The sequence below is a fragment of the Hydra vulgaris genome, chromosome 05 (genome assembly GCF_038396675.1).
Source record: "Hydra vulgaris chromosome 05, alternate assembly HydraT2T_AEP".
Classification (NCBI taxonomy): domain Eukaryota; kingdom Metazoa; phylum Cnidaria; class Hydrozoa; order Anthoathecata; family Hydridae; genus Hydra; species Hydra vulgaris.
Genome location: NC_088924.1, coordinates 22,067,883 through 22,093,368, shown reverse-complemented (window position 1 = coordinate 22,093,368; position 25,486 = coordinate 22,067,883). Strand labels below are relative to the sequence as shown.

At 24.8% G+C, this 25,486-nt stretch overlaps 3 protein-coding genes across 3 annotated transcripts; 2 read left to right on the top strand and 1 right to left on the bottom strand.

Moving 5' to 3' along the window:
- Positions 1 to 4,113: 4,113 nt before the first annotated feature.
- On the bottom strand, positions 4,114 to 5,790 carry LOC136080007 (uncharacterized). The gene is made up of 2 exons (XM_065796649.1): positions 5,721 to 5,790; positions 4,114 to 4,849 (listed from the first exon to the last, which is right to left on the bottom strand). Exons 1-2 carry the CDS (start codon positions 5,756 to 5,758, stop codon positions 4,174 to 4,176), a joined length of 714 nt encoding a protein of 237 aa, XP_065652721.1. The 5' UTR covers positions 5,759 to 5,790; the 3' UTR covers positions 4,114 to 4,173.
- Positions 5,791 to 17,355: 11,565 nt separating this feature from the next.
- Positions 17,356 to 17,847, top strand: LOC136080255 (deoxyuridine 5'-triphosphate nucleotidohydrolase-like). Its single transcript, XM_065796870.1, has one exon. It carries the CDS (start codon positions 17,356 to 17,358, stop codon positions 17,845 to 17,847), a length of 492 nt encoding a protein of 163 aa, XP_065652942.1.
- Positions 17,848 to 22,447: 4,600 nt separating this feature from the next.
- LOC136080254 (uncharacterized) lies at positions 22,448 to 24,105 on the top strand. The gene is made up of 4 exons (XM_065796869.1): positions 22,448 to 22,563; positions 22,772 to 22,917; positions 23,092 to 23,236; positions 23,487 to 24,105. Exons 1-4 carry the CDS (start codon positions 22,448 to 22,450, stop codon positions 24,103 to 24,105), a joined length of 1,026 nt encoding a protein of 341 aa, XP_065652941.1.
- The last annotated feature ends 1,381 nt before the right edge of the window (positions 24,106 to 25,486 follow it).

Genomic DNA, 25,486 nt, shown 5'->3' with positions numbered 1-25,486 from the left:
GGAATAAAAAAAGACAAAAATGTGATAAAAAATATATTTCTAAAATAAAAAAACAAAAAAAGTTATTTTTTTTGTAACTCGCAGCTTTGACATAATCCACATTTTTTTGCACAAAAATATCATTTGTTAAATAATTGCGATTGTAACAACGCTTGTTTTTTCATTTTGAAAAAATAAGGGTACATTGCTGAAAAAGAAGAGAAAAAAAATAAGTTGAATAAAATTTTTTAAATTATTTTTAAAAAAATAAAAGAAAATGAATATACCTCTCATTTGATTACGAACATTTTTGGATGGTTTTCTTTTACTGTAACCATAGTTTTTATTCATTTTTTTATTATTTCTAGCTATAAATATAAAGTAATATTGTTTACATGTATAAATGTTTGATTCATAATAAAATGATATTGATTTATAGCCCATTCTGAATATTTTTTTAATAAAATATAAAATTGATCTAATTGAGTATTGTTTAAAAAATCGTAATGATAATGTGAATTAAGTAATTCAACTGTAAGATATAAAAAAGTATGTTGTGTATAAAAAAAATCTAATTTAGCTGAATAATGAAATAAAAACCAATCACTATATCTTGGTGAATAAAATGAGTTTTTATATATAATAAATTCTTCATTGTAATAATACATCGGTACTGCATTTTTAAGTTTTTCTTCAAATAATTTAATTTCTTTTTTTATTCTGTAAAATACCAATTGTCTTTTACATAAATCTTTCAAGGTAGGGATTTTGTCGAGTTTAAATGTTAATTTTGTTTTTGGACAAAACCATGCCATTTTTTCATATTGAAGATCGTATTCTTTAAAACTTTTTCCTTGATGTTTCTTTTTTGTTTCCATTTTTTATTAGTTTAGCTATAAATATAAAATAATATCATTTACATGTATAAACTTTTGTTTCATAATAAAATGATATTGATTTAAAGCCAATTCTAAATATTTTTTTATTAAAACGTAAAATTGATCATATTGAATGTTAGTTAAAAATCCGTGATGATAACGTGATTTAAATATTTCAAATGTAAGAAACAAAAAACTTTGTTGATGAAAATAAAAATCTAAACTATCGCGATATATAGGAGTGAAATATGCAGCATTGTTTGGATTAACAGGTATAAAATAAATAATGAAATATGTATTAAAATAACGTATAGGTATGACTGTCGAAAGTTTTTCTTGAAATAATTTTTTTTCTTTCTGAATTCTGTAAAACGCCAAAATTCTTTTACACAAAGCTTTTAAGGTTAACATTTTTTCTTGTTTAAATGTTAATCTTGTTTGCATACAAAACCATACCGTTTTTTCATATTGAAAATCGTATTCTTTAAAATTTTTTCTTCGATGATTCTTTTTTGTTTCCATTCTTTATTAGTTTAACTATAAATATAAAATAATATCATTTACATGTATAAACTTTTGTTTCATAATAAAATGATATTGATTTATAGCCCAATCTACATATTTTTTTAATCAAATGTAAAATTGATCATATTGAGTATTGTTTAAATAGTCATAATAATAATGTGAATTAAATATTTCAATTGTAAGATATAAAAATTCACGTTGTTCAAAAAAAAAATCTAAATTAGATGAAAAACTAGATATATACCAATCAGTATATCTGGTTAAATAAATAGAGTCTCTATAAATAATATATTCTTCATCGTAATAACGCATTGGTATTGCGTTTGAAAGTTTTTTTTTAAATAATATAATTTCTTTTTTTATTCTGTAAAATCCCAATTGTCTTTTACATAAATCTTTCAAGGTAGTGATTTTCTCGAGTTTAAATGCCAATCTTGTATTTGAGCAAAACCATACCATATTTTTATATTGAAGATCGCAGTCTTTGAAACTTTTTCTTTGATGATTCTTTTTTGTTTCCATTTTTTATTAGTTTAGCTATAAATATAAAACAAAATCTTTTACATGTATAAAATTAATAGTAGTAATAAAATAATATTGATCTTGTGCCCATTGTGCATATTTTATAACACAATCATTAAAAAAATCAAGTTCTTCATCATAAATACACGAATTATAATAGTAAAATCTAAACATGTTGTACAAATGAATTATAATTCTTTTTTGAATCCAAAAAAATTTAGTATGATTATGAAATTTACTAGCATAAAAAAAATCATCAGTACTATTGTCTGAATAATAACGAAATAAATATCCAAGTTCATCTTTTAACAATTCGAGTTTAATTGCTATTTTTCTGATGGCTAATTTTCTTTTCGATAATTGTTTTAAAGATTTTATATCAGGTTCAATGTTATTTTTTGATTCTTCCTCAAACCAACGGTGGATAATGTGGATAATGCCATACGAATAAAAGTCTTTGTTTCTTCTGACATTATATCTTTGCATTTTTTATTAGATATCTAAAAAAATATTTAAAAAATTGTTTTACAATAGTATTATAAATAAAACAGCGCTCTGTAATATAAAAATATTGATTTTTTGCCCAATTTACATATTTTAATATTACACAATATAATTCTTTTATTAAATGCGTTTCTAATTGTTTTTTGGATCTGCTAAATACGAAATTTCTGTAAAAAGTAAATGAAAAAGTTTCTGTAGATAACGTCTTTGAAGATGATAAAATAGTAAATGTTTATTTTTTTCGATTATACATTCTTCATAAAAGATGTTTTTTTTATAAGTATAAAATAATAGACTAATATAAACTCCATTAGTCCATTTTGTGTTTTGCATTTTGATTCTATCAAATATAGAGATGATTTTATTTTGTAATTTTTCAAATTCGTAAATGATTCTTTGATGAACCAAGGTTCTTTTACATAAATCTTTCAAGGTAAGTTGTGATTGAATTTCATTGGTAAATTTGTTCATGTTATCTAATGTTTCATCGTCATAATAGAGAGCTTACGATATGAGAACGGCAACAGCAACGAAGACTTCAAAGGTCTGGGACGAGCGATTGTATCTTTATGTTGCCGTTTTGAAATAAAATAACTTACGACTTTCCGTTACAAAAAATCAACATTGTTTTTCGGAAAATTTCTAAATTAAAAATGGCTCCTTTAAGAAATGTTAGAAATAACTTATTACTTGCATTAGAATCAAATATAATAGATAGCGAGGAATTCTTATTACTGTACAATTTAAATGTCTCTAAGAATCCTGATTTACCTTTTTGGAGTTATAGGCAGTTTTGTTTAGAAAGCATGTCCGACGACAAATGCAAAAGCGAATTTAGATTTTTAAGGAGTGATATATATCGTTTAGTCAACGTACTTCAACTACCTCAAGAGTTTGTATGTTATAACGGATTGAAAGTTACTGCAATAGAGGCACTGTGCATTTTTTTAAAACGGTTTTCATACCCTTGTAGATTGCTAGACATGATACCTCCTTTTGGACGACCTGTTCCACAGTTAAGCATGATTTCAAATCAAGTTATGAACTTTCTTTATGATCGCTGGATTCATTTACTTACAACATTTAATCAAAACTGGCTTTCTCCAAATAACCTTGAGATTTTTGCTGATGCTATCCATCGCAAAGGGGCTCCTCTCGCAAACTGCTGGGGATTTATAGATGGCACTGTTAGGCCAATAACTAGATCTGGAAAAAACCAAAGAGTATTATACAATGGACATAAAAAGATACATAGTCTATAAATTCAATCTGTTGTTGCTCCAAATGGACTTATAACTAACTTATTTGGACCAGTTGAAGGAAAAAAAAATGACAGTGGTATGTTAGCGGATTCTAATTTATTAAACTTATTAGGACAACACTCATTTGATACTGCAGGTAACCCTTTATGTATTTATGGTGATCCTGCATATCCTCTTAGGGTGCATTTACAAACAGGATTTAAAGGTGGAGTGTTAACCCCACAACAGAAAATTTGGAACAAAAAAATGAGAGAAGTCAGAGTATCAGTTGAATGGTTGTTTGGAGATATTTTGAATTATTTTAAATTTTTAGATTTTAGAAAAAACTTAAAAATTGGTCTAAATGCTGTGGGGAAAATGTACATAGTTTGCGCTTTACTAAATAATGGTCGAAGTTGTTTATATGGTTCACAGACATCTAATTATTTTGATATTATTCCACCTACCCTTGAAGAATACTTTGTATAAAAATAAAACTACAATAATATACAAATAAATGTCATTTATTTCCTGGAAAGTTGTTTTATTATTTCAACCATTGACGCTTGCTGCTGCGATTGTTGTTGCACCATTTCCTGCATCATTGTTTGTTGCTGTTGAAACAGCTTCAACATATCACAATGATTCTGAAGACTTTGCTTTTTTAATTCAAGCTCTTCCTTTTTAATAACCGCATCTCTTTCTCCTTTCTCTCGTAAGTATATAATAGTTTCTGAACCATTATTTCTTGTACGCTTGCATGCTTTTCCTTTGTTTCTTTCATTAGTTTCAGATAAAGTTTCCATACTACGCTTTCTCATTTCTGCAGCTTTACTGTGATCGTCAACTTCTTTTAATTTTTTGGCATCACTTTGCGATGTGTGTGCTTCATCTGCTTCTTTGAATCTATCGATTAAATCTGCAACAGCTATATCAACCTCTGATTCTATGACATCAATTCCAGATGCCTTTTCTTCATCTCTGGTTTTTTTTTTATGGTTTTCAATTAAAACATTTAAACGATCTCTTACAGCTCGTGACTTAACTTTAAAAAATAGTTGACTTGTAGAATTAAGAACACTCGCAATCTTTTCCCAATTTTTCCCTCTTTCTATGGACCCTTTTTTGAACTGGTATGGTTCATGTAACAAAATTTCACGAAGAAAAAACACATCATGATCCCCTGTCCATCTCATTGAACTAAGAAACAAAAAACTTAGTAAGCTTGAATTTTTTGGCAGCAAAATATATACAGTAACAAATAATAAAATGATAAGTTAACAGAATAAAAAACAATAAGAACACAATTATCAACAACCCATATGAACATTACATAATATAAGAACATGTGTATATATATATATATATATATATATATATATATATATATATATATATATATACATATATATATATATATATATATATATATATATATATATATATATATATGTATAATATAATGTATATGTAGATATATATATATATATATATATATATACATATAATATATGTATAATATTATGTATATATACATATATATATATATATATATATATATATATATATATATATATATATATATATATATATATATATATATATATATATATGAATATATATATATATATATATATATATATATATATATATATATATATATATATAATATATGTATAATATAATGTATATGTAGATATATATATATATATATATATATATATGTACATATAATATATGTATAATATCATGTATATATACATATATATATATATATATATATATATATATATATATATATATATGAATATATATATATATATATATATATATATATATATATATATATATATATATATATATATATGTATAATATAATGTATATGTGTATATATATATATATATATATACATATATATATATACATATATATATATATATATAAATATATATATATATATATATATATATATATATATATATATATATATATTTATATATATTTATATATATATATCTTTATAAATTTTATGTATTCTTCATAAATTCAATGCAGTAGTTTTAAACTTACTTTGGTGCACTTTTTGAACAAGAACTGTTTTCATCCATTTTGGAGCCGTTTTCAGACAACGCGAGTTTAAATGTTTGGACGTTGTGGAAAAAGTTTTAAAACGGCACACCAGGTAATCCCATCCAGGACGCATGCGTACGGATAAATATTTAACATAAATTGTCGTGGTTGCCGTTGCAGTTCTCGTATCGTAAGCTCTCTAATGAAATAGATAATAAGAAAATTGACGTTCACGAGGTTCAAACCAAATTAGTGTTTCGTGTTCAAAATTTTTAATACGTGAATGAATGCTATTTAAATAACTCCAACTTTCTTTAGTTTTTTTGTCCAATTTTTTGACTTTTTTTTCTCGTTCCTTTAGTTTTCTACGTTTATGCTGCAAGTAGTGCAATGAACTAAATTCTTTTTCAAGTATGTTAGCAATATTGCCCCAGTTGCTTCCCATTTTTTTAATTTGGAATCTAAAAAAAATTACAAATATGAAAAAATACAAAAAAAAAATTAAGTAAATGTTTGGGAAAAAAATTATAGTTTTACTATACAAGTAAAAAAACTATAATTTTTTTCCCAAAAAAAAGTTTTTAGTAGAAATCAGGTTCTTGAGCACATTCAGGTGCTTCAGGTGGTTCAGGTAAAGGGTTGTAAAAATTGAAAGTTCTTGTTGCTTGGCATCAATGACAGCACTTGGATATACTGCGTTTGGTGGTGAATAAATAGGTGGTAGATTTTTAATCATGCTTTCTTCATATGTTGGCAAACGTGGTATTTTATTTTTATATTTACTGACAATATCCATTCGATGAATCGCTTTACATAATACAAGTAAATATTCCAGTTTGCTTTCTAATGAATCGTAAATAAGTCCTTGTTCGTTTTGTATGGTGTTATCTTTAAAATATTCTACAATATCCAAACCATTTTTTAAAGTTTCTTTGATTCCAAGCGGTATTCTGAGTATGAATTTGATAGATCTCACGTTGGCGTTGGTTAGTCCCAGACTGATTTGACTAAAAATTTCTATTGTATTCATTTTTTTTATTAGTAAATCTAAAAAATAATGTATAACAATTATAGATAAAAAGTACAAAAACATATAAAAAAATAATGTATAACAATTATAGAACCAAGTACAAATACATTTTTTATATAAAAATATATTATTGAATAGTAATCGTGATAAATAAATTATTATTAATAATAAATTGTTTTAGTTCTTCGTGTAAAATAAAATTGTTATAACCAACAGCTACATTATATTCTTCGGTAGGTTTATTAAAAGAACTAGTGTCTAAACTTTGAAGATAATTATTATTGGTAGCAGTACGAGTAAAAAATTTATCTGTATCTCTCAAGGGCATATTGACATTTTTGGTAAAAGGCCATTTTAAAGCTTCATCTAAGTCACCTCGTAATAATTGAAAGTAAATGGCTAGTTCCTTTACGTCAGTACTTCGAGTATAAACTTTTATACGATAACGATAGCCTTCTGATGTGTAAACGGGTTCTGAATAAAATGGTTCATCTGATAATAGCCCGAGATTCATTTGATCGAGTTTGATGATTTGCGTGTCTTTAAAAATGTGTTGTATTACCTTTAATTCTTTGGATTGTTGCATTGATTTTTTTAAAGCTAAGAATTCTGTAGCGTTTTCTTCAACAATTTGATTGAGTTTTATAATTTCTTTATGGAGATTTTGTATTTCCTCTTGATTTGCTAAAGCTGTTATGTTCTCAAATACAACATTTTTCAATTCTGTTATTTCTTTGTTCATTTCTTCCAAGGTTTGTTGTAGTTTGGTAATTTCTTGTTTTAGTTTTTTAATTTCTTGTTCGTGTTCTCTTTGCTTGTTTAACATTTCTTTACTATCTGCAATTTGTTTTATTAAAATTTCGTTCCAATTTTTTGTTGCAGCTAAAATATGGTTAACAAAAAGATTCAAATAATTTAAATTTTTCTTTTCATCTTGTTCAATTTGATCAAAATAATTATTTTGTTGATCTTTATAATATTGAAAACATATTACATAGTGCTCATCATAATCTTCATTGTTTACAGCAGTATTGCTAAAAAAGCATGTTTTTTGAAATTCATATTCACATTCATGGTTTAATAAATCTGGTACCTTTTTCTTACATGTAAAACATTCATAAATTAAATGGTTTGTAGAGCATTCCATTTGGTATTTCATGAGTTGTTCCATAGTAAATTCTATATCACAATAACAGCATGGATATATGTTGTCTGCCATTTTTTGTTAGTTGCTAAAAAATTATAAAAAAGCATTTACTTATATAAAAAATTGTTAATAAAAAATGCACTCGTTCTTTTTTAACAAAAAAAATTGAACAAATATAAAAAATTCATAAACAAAACAAGGACATTAAAGATATAAAAAAAATTGTTTATTTCAATGTCTAGTAAAACATGTTCGTTTATATTTTCTACTTCAATGTTTTCCAACTCTTCTTCAAACACGTCCCCAAAACCAGGAAACATATCATCGTAATTTTCATTATTATTAGTTGACATTATTATGTTTGCTAAAAAAAATTTATATTTAATTAATAAAAAATTTATAAATACAGTTCGAGTAATTCGTCTTTTTTTTTAATAACTTCATTGATATATTGTTCAATGTCCATTTCATTAATCAACTCGAGTATGTCGTTTTGTATTTCTTCCAATTCTTTTTCCATTTCTTCTTCCATCATTTGATTTTTTAATTCTTCAATGTATTCATTTTCATCATGTTCAACTGTTTCATCTGTTTCAAGTAAATCTTCTAAATATTTTTCGTAATCTTCTTCTGTCATTTCTTCATTATCCATTATTTCTTTGATAAAGTTCTCTTCTTTTGCAGTTAAACATAAATCATGATAACAAAATTCTTCATGACATTTGCAAGTTTTGATATATTCTTTCATTTTTTATATTAGTTAGCTAAAAAATAAAAAAAATTTACAAAAAAATGTTATTTTAATATAAAATTTTGTATCATTTCCATACTCTCTTTTATGTTATTTAAGAGTTCTTGATTTGTTTCATTTTGAGTGGATAAGTCCAATGTCCAATACCAAAATGCATCATATAAAGTTTTTATTGCGTCCATTTCTGATTTTCTTTGAAATAATAAAGTTAATACACGAAACATTCTGTCTTCTGCTGTTTGATAATCGTGACGAATTACTTCAATGTCTAGTTTTTTATATTCTAGATTTTCAGCCATTGTTTCCCATCGACTTTTTAAATTTTTGACAATGTTGATTTTCATTCGTGATATATTTGTTCGTGATATATTCATTTTTTATTATTTTGCTAAAAAAAAATTTTTATTTCTAAAAAAACATTAATAATTTATTATAACTAATTTACATTGTAATAATTTAAATAAAAGTTCTTTATTATATGTTTCGTTTTGCCATTTTGATATTATAGAATATATATGATTTATCGCTCTTTTTTATTTACGTGTTGCAATATGAAGATAACTAAAATTTTTTTTATTTTATCATAATTTTTTTTGTAATTTTTATCGATTTTTTTAATATGATTTCTTGTAAAATTTAAAAATATTGCTAATTGTTGCCAATGATAATGAAGTTCTTTTGCAATATTTATTATTTTATTCATTTTTTCTATTATATTAAAAAAAGTAAAAAATATAAAAAGATAATATAAAATTCAAATAAACAAACAAAAAAAGAAATATATAAAAAGACAAAAAAAAATTTTTTCTTTAAAAAAATATATTTACAAAAAAATTTTTTTAGGAATCTTGCGGTTCTGGGTCTGGACTCTCTAAAAAAGGGAAAGAAAAATATTTAAAAAAATATTTTATATTACTTTATTAATAAAAAAAGTAGTAAAGTTAAACTTACGTGGCGAGTAGTCCCAGTGAGAGGGACCGACTTCTCTAGTTGTGGCTACTGGATAAGGATTATCTAAAAAAGGAAATTATTAAAAATATGTATTTAATTTTTTATTAATAAAAAGTAGTAAAGTTAAACTTACGACGGTTGTGGGAATGTGTTGCTACTCTAATCTCACGTACATAGTTTTCTACAAAATTTCTAAAATTTCGCAGTCTTAGTATTTCTTCATCGATAAGAAAAAAAATAGTATTATAAAAGTTAATTTTTTTATTTTACATGTAAACCATAAATTAATTACCTTTTTTTGGATTATACGCAAACACTTGATTGATGGGGCGTTTTTTACCATCTTGAATAATATAAAGCTGGTCACTAAGACTATCATTGAAAATTTCATATTGAATTTTATTTCTGGTAATATATCTCATTGTTATAACTAATAAAATAAATAGGTTTATTTAAATATAAAAACTATATTATTTTTGTAATAAATAAAATATATATATAAATAAAAAATATCATTTTTTCTAAAATGCCTAAAATAAGGTATACTCCTAGATCATTAAACACTGTAAACATGGCACGTACAAAAACAACAGTTCCTAGAACAAAAAAAGCAGTTCAAACACAAACGAGTACAAAACAGAGTTCAACATCGACACAGACTGAAAGTCAGTATTTACCGAGTAATTGTAAAAGAATATTATCATGTTTACGAAGAACAAATAATAGATATAAAGATAATAAAACAAATCGTAAACTTGGAAGAGTTGGTAAAAGAATAAAACGTTGGGTTCATACTGCTGAATCATATGTCGATATTAAACATCAATTAAAAGAAGCAAATATAAGATGAAAAAATAAATAATGTATTTACATATAAAAAAATTATAATTAAATGTCTTTTAAATTAAATGTTTTCATAATATTGTATTTCAGCTTTCCCACTTTTCTTCTCATTTTTCTATTGTTGTTGATTATTTTCTAAGAAAATAAAAAAAATTCTTAATAAAATTTATTTCATTTAGAAAAAAAAAATTTTAAAAAAAATATGACTTACTTTTTGTTTCGGAATATTGTTTTCTTGTGGTTGAGTGATAGTTTTGATAGTTTCTTGTGGTTGAGTGATAGGTTTTTCTGGTAATATTTCTTTTGGTTTTTCTTTTGTTTTATTTATTGAAAAGTCTATATCTGTGTTTGTTTCGTTGAAAATTTCTTAGTCGATATCAATATCTTCATAGTCTTCTATGACGATGATTTCTTTTTCATCGTCTATTTCATCATCGCTTATTACAGTTATATATTATTTTCGCTGAATTCTAGTTCTTGTTCGCTTAACTCTAATTCTTGTGATAAAATTTTATCATCTTTCAAATATTTAGTCATTCTCGCTGTTATAAAAGAGTAAATGATGCAACTTTGTTCAATGAAAAGAAAATGCTTTGTCATGTTAGTTAAATTTAGAAAGTTTTAATATGGCTTTTATGAACAAGATTAAAACAGATTAAAAAACGAAATAAACAACTTTTTAAAAACTCTACGAAGAAAAAACTCTGCGATAAGCGTTAAAACAACATGTTAAATAAATTCAAAACTTTATGAACCAACACGTCGACGTAGCATAGTGCATTTGCTCGCCGCACTATATTTCAAACGCCATGTCATTAGACTGTTGTAGGTTCGACTCTCGGTGAAGGTAGTAGAAAGTTTAGAAAGTTTAGAAAGTTTAGAAAGTTCAATGTTAAAACGGTGGGTAGAAATACTCGTCGAGTGTTGTCTAGAAAGTTATATGTAATCACGGTGGGTAGAAATACTCGTAAAAGTTGTACTCATAAATACTCATAAAAGTTGACCAAAATAAACAAAGAAACGAAATATTTTTAAAAAAAATGAGACATAAAAGACCTAGGAGACATAGAACTGCTAAAAGATATATTTTTATTCACCGAAAACATTTACTCCATCCTAGACCTTATCATTCTTTAGTTGGTGAGGGCGAAAACGTATATTGAGAAAACGTGGTAAAGGTCTCCTTGGTAACATATTAGGAGGTATACCCATACTTGGTGATGTTTTTAAAACTGTATTTTAAGCGGATTAAAAAATAACTATAAAAAAGAAAAAGTTTTGTAAACGTTTATTTCAAAAAAATGAATTCACTACAAGCGTGCAAACATGTACATAGAAGAACGCACAATAAAAAGTATTGTAAAAGATATTTTATGAAAACGTTTCATAAACACGTAAAAGAAAATTTGAGAGATTATCTTTTATTGTTAACAGAAGTAAAAAGACAAAGAGAAACGTAGTTCAAAATTTAAGAACGGATACAAGTGATTATGGCGATTACATTTTAACTTTACAATATAAAGATGGAACGGCTGAAATTATTAGCGGTGATAAGAAAAAAGGATATACAAAAATATCTACTTTTTTAGGTGGATTAGTTTTAGATTATGATGTTTTAAATAAATTATATACAATTTCACATGTAAAAAACGGTGTATTTTATGTTGGTAAAGAAATACCAAAAATATATTGTTAAAAAATTTAATTTAACAGTGTTTTTTCTGTTTTTTTTTTTTAATAAACTATAAATTTAGTTTTTTTTAGTATTTTTTTATCACTCTAAAAAAATGGAGTTTAAAACTTGTTTACAAGAATTTTATAAATCAATTGTTAATCTAGAAACTTCTAGTTTAACAGGTAATGATAGTTTAAAACAAGTTCATGGAAACTTTAAATTATTTTTTCGTTTGGATGGTAGTAAACAAATTAAAATAACTCGAGTTAATAATAAAGCCCATATTGATTTTATTTATGATGAAAAGAAACACGAATTTGAAATGATATATGAGGACTTTATCGAAGTCATCAATGAATCATTTGATATTTGGTTACTCGAAGAAGAAGGTCGCGTATAAAAAAAATGGATTTTGAAACTTATGTGTCAGATTTTTATACTTATCCACAATTAACTAAATTTTATGGTGTAGTGTTTAATGCTTGTAATACAAAGGAGGATTTTTCTTTAATCGAGTATAATTGTTTGCATAAATTTTGTCCCTTTCATCTTGTATCATATAATAAATATTTTCCTCGTTCATTAAAAATGGAATAGCTTTAATATCTAATATGGATAATTTATCCCATGTAGCTTCGTAATTTGTTCTCAAGAACCCAGAGTCTTTTAAAAATCTTTTAATAGCATTTTTAACTAATAATTGTCTTTCATAAATATCATTATTCAAAGGAATTTGTTTTGTTTTCATAGACAATAGTTCACGTTCCAGATTTTCCTGTTTTCTCATATATAAATGCAATTGCATGTCTTTTTCGAACAGTTGTTTAGCAGTAACATCAAGATATTGAAGGAGCTTTTTTTTGATAAATTGAAAAAATGGATGAAGATTTAGTTGAATTAGTTGGGATGCATGAAGAGTTGTTACTTCGCAAAAATAATAATTTAACAGTCTGCACAGTGAAGGTAAATAAATTTGATCAGTTAATAAAACATTTTCGTTGCGAATTACTAAAGCTACAAAATAAGCGGCAAACGCACCACATAAACTGCTATCTTTCCATTGAAAAGGAAATTTGTTGTACGAAAAAAAGCCGTTTTGATTGTTAGTCATTTTGCTATATTTTAAAATAAATTTTGTAAACCAATAAAATTCATGATTATCTGCTGCCCATTCTGTAGGGAAATGATTTGTTTGTCGTATATAAGAATTGATATCCATTTCGATATAGTTAACATTAATAGTGTTGATTTGTATATTGCTGCTTATTTCTTCTACTGCTTCAAACAAATGTGTATTAAATCTTAAATATTTTGGAATTTGTTGTAATACGCTTTCTTCTCCTAAACTATCAAAACAAAAAAAATGAGCTTTGTCTATTTTCATCAATACTCTTCAATGTTGACCTGCTTCTTTTGTGGTTTCATTGTTGTAAGTAATAAAAGAACCATTTTTTTTCATATTATTAATAATATGAATATGAGTGTGAGTTTGACTCAATTGATCAAAAGCATAAATTCCTATAAAATAATCTTTAAATTCAGAATTTTTAAAAAAACGAAATAAAAAATCATCAGTAGCCGTTTTTTTTATTCTTCTTTTTCTAAACTAAAAAAACTCGTAATAAATATGGTCACAATAGCGTGTAATATATTAATAAATAAAGTTTTTTTATCGCTGGTTCCTTCTTTTATAATTCCTTCAATGTTTCTTTTAACAGATTTCTTTTTTAACGCTCCATCTAGTTTTTCTATCAAAGAAGAGACAGTAGGTAATATTTTTGTAGTAAACGTATCTACAAAACCATCTGTTTGATCGCCATCTGTTTGATCTAAAGTAGGTTTGATATCTCTATCAACCAACAAAATAGTGAGTTTGATTTATAGTATTTAGTTATTTTGTTATCGCCAAGAGGTTGTTCTTTTAATTTATCAAGGCGTTCGAGATGTTTTGAACAAGGTTGTGGATTTTTGAGCAAATGTTTAAATTCGCTATTTTTAAAACATTTTTCAATACTGTAGGAATTTAATGTTATTCTTTTAGAATCGAGTACATTTTGTAAAAAATTGAATTATTTTTTATCTGTATAATGTTCTTCTTCTTGAATATCAGACGAGGGTGAAGAATTTCCAGAATTATTTTCACAATATTCATATTTTTTAGATACTTCATCAAGCGCGCACACTGCGCAATTGTTATGAATTTTTTTAATAATGCCATCAACGCGATTCATTTTTTAAAAATAAAAAAGTATGTAAAAAATTTTGAAAAAACTAATTTTTTTATACTTTTTTATTTAGTTTATTAAAAGAATACGCTTCTTTTTTTAATAAAAAAACTCTATTTTTTTTAGTTGTGGTTGTTGGATTTTGAATTTATAACAAACAAGGAAGTTCATACTTGGGGAAAAAACTGCATAAGAGAATTATGTTTGCGTTCAATTGGCGATAAACAATTTTTCCATACACAAGTGTTTCCTTGTGTGCATTTTGACACATTAGGAGAAAAAGAGAAAAAAATTCTTTTATATTGTTTAAATAACATTCATGGATTAGAGTATTACCCCACTTTTAAATATACAGTCGAAATAATATTTTGTAGATCTGTTGTCGATTATTTAAAAGCTATATTTTCGAAATACAAATACATTCTTGTTTTTTATAAAGGTGGTAATATGGAAAATGATGTATTGCTCTCGATGAAAGAGCAAAAAATATATATGTTTGATTTAAAAAGGTTGTTATTTCCTAAAATTTGCCGTTTACCATTATATGCTAACAATGAAGATATATGTATGGAACATTTTTTAAATCAACAAAATAAAGAACTCACGTTACAACATTGCCTTAAATATGAAACATTTATGTTTAGTTTATATTTGGAAGATTTTGTGAATGGATTTATAAAAGATAGCAACGTACAACAATATACAGAAGTTAGTGTTGTCGAATATTCAAGTTTTATTAAATTTATAAAAAACAATATTAAATGTATTTACATATTCAACAAAGACAAATGCGAATGTTTTGACAATATATTTAAAATAAATAAACTTGTTTACCAACTTTTTAAAATGGAAAAAAATAAAAAATAAAAAATAAAAAAAGTGTCTTGTTTATAATCCTTCCTTCGCAGTCACATAGTGAATGTTTGTAGGAATAGGTTGTTTTGATATTATACACATGATGTTGTTCTCGTAATTATAAACTTCGTCGTCTTTTCTGTATAAAATCTTTGAAATGTTAAAATTTCTTTTAAAGAAAAAAAACCATTGAGCTGTAGGAAACATTTCTATCAAATTTTTATCGCGAAAATTGCAACGATCAAAAGCTTTATAAATATAAACTTTATCATCTTCTATACGAACTTTTTCGAATATAAAATATTTATAAATAGGAACAGGTGTATAAATGCTGTAATAACCATTATGAAAAACTTTATCGTTGTATGAAAAATAAAGTGGTTTTTCTATGCAAGCAGGATACTCATTCTTTAATATTTTACAATTTTTCTTCAATTCGTCATATTCCCATTTGTTAGGTAAATAAGGAAATAAAAAATAATATTTTAAAGTTTGTTTAAGTTTACTTTTCCACGAAGTGCATTTCTTTTCCAAATTTTTTGTTTTGTAATAAAGTTTATACACTTTAATAAATTCATCCAATTTTTTTCTTTGTTCTTCGTGTTGCTTTTCTGCTGTTGTTTTTGTTATATTTAAAAAATCATCGTTAATCAGGCGACATACTTCAAACATGGTAGTTCTCCACGATGGCGATTGTGCTTCAAAAGTCATATCGCAACGAGAAGCTTTTTCAAATAAATGTAGAGAATTTGCATAGGTTTTTGCTATGAAAATATAGTATAAATCAATCCATTTTTCTTTTTCCAAATTTAATTCCAAATTGAATTTTTTTAAATATGATAATATAATATCCTGCCATTCTTCATTTGTGTTATTTAAATGATGAAATTCAAATAATATAGGATGTAATTCAATATCTGGATAAAAAAGTAAAACAGCTTTGATTAGATTTTCGTCTAGTCGTTTGCTAGTCATTTTCTCTTTCAAAAATGAACTAGATTATTATTTTTTCAACCTTTTATATAGGAAAAAGGATAAGAAAAACAAGTTTTTTAATAATAAAACAGGTTTTTTTAATTCAATTAAAAAGATTACAAAATAAAATAATTATTCTTCATCTTCTTCTGGTACTTCGGCTTCGACTTTTAGTTTTTTTGCAGGTGTTTTGTTTGTTTCTTTTTCAGCTAACTCAGCACAGACATTTTTCAAATTTTGATTTAAATTTCTAGGAACACCATTTTTATTTATAGTGTTGTGAAAAGAAGGTTCTATAGCCATTTATCTTTCATACTCAGTAAAATAAATTTGATCGTCTTCTTTTCCTAATCGTATCGAATAATTGTTAAAATCGGCTTTTTTTAATACGTGAGTTTTAGGATAAGCTACTGACACATAAGCTCTGTTTTGAGCAGCTTGCATATCATTCATTAAACTTTCCAATTCTTTTTTGGTCATTTTGTTGTGATTAAATTTAAAAACTACATTATCAGTAACTTCGCCTTTGGGCATTTTAAAATTGTTGTCGTCTTTTGATAATTTCAATTCACATCTGAATAAATAATTTATTTTGTTGAGATCGCACATATCTCTGTACTTCCATGGTAATAAAATTTCACAGCCCTCATTTTTTGGTTTGTAGAACTATTCTTTTTTATTATAGATAAATTAAGTCAGGGTTTAAGAGGAACAGTTGAATATTGTTTATCTTTTATATTTTTTTCTTCTTTAAAATCAATAAGTCACAAAGTAGCTGCAGCTAAATCTGCAAACTTAACATAGGCGTTATCGTTGCAATAAACAACTTCAAACTCTGACATTTTTTTTGTTTAGTTGTGTTTTGAATAAATTTTTAAATTAAAATGAGCTCCTTTTATACTGTTTGACTTGAAAACAGAGATTAAAAAAATCAAGAACTAAACAAGTTTTTTAAAGAATGTTAAAAATGTCAGAAAAGTTCAAAGTTTAAAGTGTAGTGTGATAAAAAACTTTGAACTCTGTACTTTGATACTTTGAACTTTGTTACTTTAATTCTATTTTAATGAAATATATTAAGTTGCCATGACTCCATTTTTATATAAAAAGGGGAAAAAATATCTTGTTCAAACATCTTCTGTCAAAGTAAGTACTAGATGACATCTTCTGTCAAAGTAAGTACTAGATGGATAAATGCAATCAATGGTCTTCTGATGAAGTAAAAGAGATTCAAATAAATGATACTATAGAATGGTCTTTTTATGAAACAAAAAATAGTGCTTGTTTTGATCTGAGAAGCAAACTTGAATATACACTTCAACCCAATCAACGTGTTTTAGTACGTACTGGAGTATATATCGATACAATAGATTCAGATTTAGTAGGTTGCATATTTTCAAAATCAGGTATAGCTTTTAAATATGGTGTTGTCGAGTTGAACGCTCCAGGAATAATAGATCCTGATTATAAAGGTGAAATTAAAGTGATATTAATTAATCATTTAAAAGAAGAATATATTATTAAACCTGGAGATGCTGTTGCTCAAATGGGATTTGTAAAAATGTTTAAAACTGTAAAAAAAGTAAAAGAACTTGATGGTTGTGCTTGTCATCAAGTAACAATATCAATGATTAAAAACGTTGAAAGAAAAGGCGGTTTTGGTTCTACTGGAAAATAATTTTTTGTATAATTTTTTTATAAAAAATGATTAAATTTGATTCTTCATTTTCTACATGAGATGTAGAATATGCGGAACAAATTTAAACATGAATTGTAAAATAATTTTTGTAATTTTTTTTAGATTAGTAAAAAAATTATGGCAGATAGAATTGAATTTGATGGTATTTACGTAAAAGAAAATACACAAAAAGAAAGTGTATCACCTGCTTTTACCATTTTTACTAACAATCCAAGTTTTTTAATGAACGGATTTTATAATAAAATAAATGATTTAGAAATTCGTTTGTCCATTTTAGAAGAAATGCACAACAATGATGGTCATGATAACAAGATATGGATTTTTGAAAATTTTCATAAACAATTTAAAAACGAGAGTAAAGATTATTACAGTGTACCATTTTATTTTAAAAATTACCAATTTTTAATGAAATTATCGCCTAATATAAAATGTGATCATCATAACAAAGAAGAAATAGGTTTGTATATCATATTGAGATCTACACCTTATGATGCTGTTTTAAAATGGCCTTTTTTAAATCACAAGGTAACATTGAAATTATGTGGTCCACATGGTAAACAAATTAAAAAATTTTTTCTTACAGAAAACAATGTTGCTTTTCAAAGACCACCAAAAGATGGACAAAATTGCGGTTATGGTTATTGTGACTTTGTAAAAAAATCAGATATTGATGAATATTTAGTAGAAAATAATTTGTATATCAAGTGTAAGATTAAATAATTTTTTTATTATAATAATTTGTATATCAAGTGTATAATTAAATATTTTTTTATTATAACAATTTGTAAATTTCTTTTAAACAACTAAATAAAATGATTCAACATCCTTGGGATACTATTTTTGAAGAATTTCTTAAAGAAAATGAAATCAAACAAGCTTGGGAATATATTTTTAAACTCGATCATAAACAACATTCTCGTTTACGAAAAATACTTGGATATGTAGAACTTAAACCAATTATTTCGTTTAATAATACGCTTGATAAACTCGATAATATGAAAATGATTTCCAAAAAACTATTGGTAATATTTCGTTGGATAATCTAAATGCATATTTGATTGTTTTTGTTTGTATTCGAGAACAATGTGAACGTTCAAAAAATTATGGAATTTTTGACAATGAATACATGAATGATGACTTAATTTTTTTAAAGAAAAATTTTTAGAATTATTAAGTTTTGCTTATAAGTTTATTGTAGAAAAACATTTAGAAGATCATTTTAAGAATTTATCCATTTCTAATTGTTTTTAATAATTTAACTGTTTAACTTGTAATTATTTTTTAGATCAATTAAAAAAACATGGAAACTGTTGTTAAAAAAAATAGTTGGGACAAATATGAAATCGAACGCATTAACAAATATGGGGCAATACATCATTCTGAAAAAAATTATGGGATTCTTTGAAAAAATTATCTCACGAATTTTATTTTCATTTTGTTATCTTGCAAGATTTTATAACTATGGATGAACATCAAGACGGAATATTGAAGGAGATTAAAAAAAAGAATAGAAGCGATAAATGAAAACATCACATTTATAAAAGAAAATGTAAATTTGCGAAATTTGATAACAGAAATGTTGTCATATGATTGCAATTTCCAATGTTGGAATTGAAGAAGATAATTTTATTGTATCAAGAGAAAAAGAAAAATTTAACAGACGAGATCAAGCTATGTTTTCGCATATAAAAACTAATATTGATATGAAAGATTTTAATTATTTATCTATTCACGAAGAAAGATTATTGTTAAAAAAAACAATTAAAAATTATTTTATCACTACTTTTATAAATATTATTAATGAGTAAAAGTTTTTTTGTATATTTAAACTTTGTAATTTTTTTAAAAATTTGTCTTTTTAAACTTTGTACTTTAAATTTTTTTGTATTTGTAGGTAAACTAAAAAACATGGATTTAATTGAAAAATTTAAATTCATATCTGAAAAATACATCACTCATAAATACAGAAAGGTGGATAAACTGAACGCAGATGTTGCTGTTCAATATAAAATAGTAAAATATTTTGTTGATTGTGGTGAAGATTTTAAACATTTTGTTAAAAATTTCCATGACGACATTTTAAATGAAGCTTTAGATGAAATGAATAAATTAATTCGAGAAGATGCTGAGAAAGATTGTTTTATAAACAGATTGAAAACTTTACAAATGTATATGCAAACCATGTATAAATTATTTACGGCAAATCAAGAACATATTGGATGGCTTAAAAGAGAAATAGAAGAAGTTAAAGAAAAACAAGAAGAAAGAGAAATGGCTAAGTTTGAGTATATTGAAAAAATGTTCCTGAATTTCGCAAAGAAATAATGAATCATTTTTCTTTCGAACATGAGATTGAAAAAACAATACGTATTTGCGAAGAATTACAACGTTCATTTATAAAAACAATGGAATATTTGAGCACTTTTTTTGAAGAATAAATAAGTTTTTTTTTATTTTGTTAGTTTAAATAAAAAAATTTTTATTGTTTTTTTTAGATTGCACAATAAAATTTTTTAGATTACATAATAAAAAATGGAAAATGAAATAACTACAAAAGATATTGCAAATGTGAAGAAATCTGAAGAAATTTCCAAATGTGAAGCTCTATGTCCAGAATGTCAAAAACGAATTTGGGAAATAATTGACGTGATATCCGATGTTAAAACATTAATAAATAATATAAACAAAGTTCTTGATGGAACCAACTCTTCTTCTTAAATTTTTTTATTGTATTTTTTTTATATTAGATTTTTTTTTTTCAGATTACATAATAAAAAAATGGTAAAATTAATAGTACGAGAGTCAAATAGTTTTATGACACCACTGCCAACAATATGTCAACACATAGAATTGTGTCCAAATTGTCGAAAGACTAAAATTGTTTATGCAATGAATGAACATTCGAAGAAATTTTCATTAATAAAATAATTTTTAATTAATTTTTATTGTAATTTTTTTAGTTTTCATAATAAAATGTCTTTTGAATATTATGTTGAAAATTTAATTACAAAGCTTTTGTTAGACGTGGCTGTTTTTCACGATGATAGTCCAACGATAAAAGAAATGAGAGAAGGTGTGGATTCTTGCAACGAAGAAAATTGTTCTGGTTTGAAATCTTGTGATTCTTGTAAATGAAATTTGGATTTAATTCGACAATATATTAAAGAAGAAAAAATTAAACAATACGTACTTGAAATATTTAAAAAATATACTATATTATAAATTTTTTGTAATTATTTTTTTAGGTTACATAATAAAACAATGGAAGTGTTTTATGAAGGTGAAATTGATAAAAATGAAGTAATTGGAGTTAATCTTTACAATAAAGTTCGTAGAGATTTAGAAAAATGGGGGTGTTTGGAAGATTTTCATCGTAAAGAAATGTCTCAAGAAGAATTTGATGATTTTGTAAAACAAGTGCGACAAATCAAAACGAAAATACTACGAGTGAAAAAATATTCAGAATATTCTTTAAAAGTTTTATTACAAAGTTATGCGGAATTGTTATTTTTAGGATGGTGTTTAAGTCAACATGATTCAAAAATATGTAAAAAAGTTGCAAAAAAATAAACTGCATGAAAGAATTGCTCCATGTTATTCGTAAAGAACGTGATTTTGTATACGAAGCTCTTTGACAAATTGCACAATGTGATTGTTCTCTTATTTGTGTATTTTGTAATTTGAATGCTTGTCATATTTATGTAAATTTAAGAAGTATTTTTGGATATAATTTTTTTGGTAGAATTTTTTAAATATATATTTTTTTAGATTACATAATAAAAAAATGGAAATGGAAATGGAAGAGATGATATTGAAAGCTTTGAATAAAATCGATTTAACTAAAGATCAACTTTTGGAAATTTATAAAAATCAAAAGAAAAAGATTGATTTTTTGGCCGACTGTCAATGTGAAGAATACAACGAATATAAATTTCTTTGTTTAACTTGTGATTATTTAGTGGATACAGTGAAAGAATATTATAATATGATATTAAAAGTTTCTAACAAGAGTGGCTTTTCAAAGTATTTTTTGAACATGGCTTTTCCTATTCATAAATATAAAATAAAAGAAATGTTTAAATGTAATTGTCTAGAGCAATTGTGTTTAGAATGTACAAATAAAAAGAATTTTATTTATGAAAATAAAGAAAGTTTTTATGATGGCAATTGGGAATATTATTATTGATTCATTTTGTATTATTTTTTTAGATTACATAATAAAAAAATGTCTAAAACAAGTTTTACAGAGTTTGATATATATAAAGATTTAATGGATGCAGATATTGATCTTGATGACTTTTTGGATTATGTTGCGAAATCGGATACAAAAGGAGAAATAGAAAAACTTATGATATCTATGGATTCATGTGAAAATAAGTGTAATGCTGAAAAACCATGTGAATCTTGTATTCATATTCATGATAAAGTAAATATGTATATATATGAGAACGATCTCATGAAAAAATTTAAAATGGAATGCTTAGATGAATCTTCAGACGAATCATCAAATTAATTTTTTTGTATTTTTTTAACTTTTTGAATAAATTTTTTTTAGATTACATAATAAAAAATGTTTAAAATGAGCTTTGAAGACTTTGATTTATATGCAGAAGTAGTCGAGAAAGATCTTAATTTTGATGATTTTTTAGAATTTGTTGCAAAATCAGATGCAAGTGGTGAATTAGAAAAAAGTATGTTTTCTACAAAAGATTGTGAATGTTGTAGTTTCATCCAATGTGGTGTCGAACAATATTTTTGCAAGACTTGTCGAGAAATTAATTTGAAACTAAAAAAATATATATACGACAACGAACTCGTGAACAAATATCAAATGGAAACAAAAAAATAAAAAAAAATTTTTTGTAATTTTTTTTATATTTTTTTTAATAAAATTTTTTTTTAGATTACATAATAAAAAAATGGAACCAACAGAAAATGATTTGGATTTTTTGATAGAAAGCATATACAAAATGAATCTAAATTATCCAGCAACTTTGGAAGAGATTCGAGTGAATGCGATTTCTTCAAGACAAATTTTATGTCGTCAATGTAAATAGTATTATTTGAAATACAAGTGGGATGGGTTTTTCAATGAAGAAATGAAAAGAATACCTTATATATTGATTTTGATGGTGTTTCAATATATTGAAATTCATTATCATGTTTATTTGAATTTAAATTTTGAAAGTTTTTATAATTTTTATAAAAATATATCTAATGAAGATTTATTAAATCATGTAAAAGAAAAATGTTTAGAAGTTGAAAAATGTAAACATTATTTGAACGAATGTGAAGATTGTGATGAATATAGATGTTCTGATGGAGAAAGTTGTTCATTTATATATTGTGAAAAATGTTTTGATCAAGTGTATTAAAATTTTTTTTAGATGAATAAAATAATTGAAAATGATAATAAAAAGTTGGAGTTATTAAACGAACAAAAAAATGCATTGAACGACGATGAAGTATTAGCTGTGAAATTTTTATTACTTGTTAATAGAAACAAAACAATATTTCAAATCAACCGGAAAAAGTCGTTGATAGGAACATTATATATATGATGTTTTTTGTAAAATATGCTGTAATGTATTTATATTCTGAATAAATTTTTTTTTCAGCAAAATAATAAAAAAACAACAAAAAGCGCTTCAATGGCTTGATGATGGAATCAATTTTTTTATTACTGGTGGTGCTGGTTGTGGAAAAAGTTATATTGTCAAAGAAATTGCTCAAAGTATACAAATTTATAAAACAATACATATTACTGCAAGTACAGGAAAAGCAGCTCATTTATTAAATGGTGTCACTATACATGCTTTTGCTGGTATAGAAACTGGTGTTAAAAGTGTAGCTTATTATAAACGACATATGCATGCAGATATTAAAAAAACGTGGTTGGAAACTGATGTTTTAATCATTAATGAAATTTCAATGATTAATGCTCAAACATTTAATTTGTTGCATTTAATAGCTTGTGAAATTAAACAACGTTATGATGAATTATTTGGTGGTATACAAGTTATAGCTTGTGGTGATTTTTTTCAATTGCCACCTATTAAAGAAGAATTTGTTTTTAAATCTAAAATATGGCAACAATACATGACAGAAGTTTTGGTTTTAACCGAATGCTTTAGACAAAAAGAAGATGCACAATTTTTTGGAGCTTTAAACGAAAAACGTTTTGGTCGAGTTTCAGATCAAACTATTGATTATTTTATGACACGTTGTTTTGAATAAGATGAAAATTTGAATAATAAATATACAAGAATGTTTTTTAGAAATGTGGAAGTTGATTTTTATAATAATGATAGAATGAAGAGTATAAAGAACGAAGGTTATTGGTTTTACGCTAAAGATGTAATTAAAAATCCAAACATACAATGTTCGTTTCAAATACCAGCAGCTGTTTATGTTAAAATTGGCGCTATTGTTATGCTGGTAAGAAATATTAACGTTGAGGAAGGCTTGTGTAATGGTACTGTTGGAACAGTTATTTTAATAGAAAATAATGCTGTTTGGGTCAATATGAATGGAAAAGAAGTTAAAAATAAATGTGTTAAAAAAGAAATTTTAGATTGTTCTCATGCTGTTGTAGGCGCAAGATTGGGTTTACCTTTAAAATTGGCTTTTTCTTTTACTGTTCATAAAGCCCAAAGATGTGCAATGTATAAAGCAGTTGTTAATTTTAATTCAAAGGCTTTTAATAATAGTCTTTATTATGTTTCTTTATCGCGGGTTTGTAATATTAATGATATTTTTATAATTATTAATAATAAATTAGAATTACGAAAAAAGTTTGAAAGTATAACTGTTGATTCAGATGTTTTGGAATTTTATAAAAAATACATGTAATTTTTTTTTAAATATAAAAAATGAAATTTGAATATCAAACTGAGGAAAGTAAATTTAGTAACAACAGTATATACACTCAACATTTTTTTTACATTAAAGATGATTATAAAGATGAAGATATTGTGGAAGAATCACAACTTTATTCAGAAACTCAAAGTCCAGATGAAATTGTTTATGATGTAGAACAAAAAACAATGGAAGGGTTTGAAACACAAATGAAAAATAGTATTCATTTTGCTGACTTGTTTCAAAATTGTTTAATTGGTTATAATATTGTTACTTTGTGTTGAAATCTATTGAAAATGGTTATTGTAAATTAATGAAACGTTATTACAATTCACCTGTTTATTTTATAAAACCTTTAGAAGGACCAACTAATTACGTTTTATTCAAGATGCCAATTTACGAGCTGTGTTTAATATTTTAGAAAACGATAGCGGATGGAAATTAATACGTTTATGTAATTTTAAAATTAAAACGCTATCCAATTTAACAGAAAGGTCAATGATGAAATTACGAGATTTTGAATTGTCAGGTTTTAAAAGAAAAATGCTCATGACAGATGAACAAAATCAAAAAAGGAAAAAACATAACAAATTATATTACGAAAAAAATAAACAAATACTTTTGGCTAAAAAGAAAGAAGCAAGGAAAATAAATCAGAGAGAAAAACACGACAAAATTTATTACGAAAAAAACAAAAAAAGAATTTTATATAAAAGTCAACAAATGAGGAAAAAAGAAATTGATGCAAACGAATGGTTTG

Bases quoted from the DNA above. Each gene is read 5' to 3' on its own strand.
- LOC136080255 (XM_065796870.1), top strand. From the start codon at position 17,356: ATGGATAAATGCAATCAATGGTCTTCTGATGAAGTAAAAGAGATTCAA.
- LOC136080254 (XM_065796869.1), top strand. From the start codon at position 22,448: ATGAGCTTTGAAGACTTTGATTTATATGCAGAAGTAGTCGAGAAAGAT. The intron at 22,918-23,091 runs GTAAATAGTATT...TATCTAATGAAG, and splicing joins ACAAATTTTATGTCGTCAAT to ATTTATTAAATCATGTAAAA. The intron at 23,237-23,486 runs GTATTAAAATTT...TTTTTTTTTCAG, and splicing joins GAAAAATGTTTTGATCAAGT to CAAAATAATAAAAAAACAAC.
- LOC136080007 (XM_065796649.1), bottom strand. From the start codon at position 5,758: ATGGATGAAAACAGTTCTTGTTCAAAAAGTGCACCAAA. The intron at 4,850-5,720 runs GTAAGTTTAAAA...TTTGTTTCTTAG, and splicing joins TGTTCAAAAAGTGCACCAAA to TTCAATGAGATGGACAGGGG.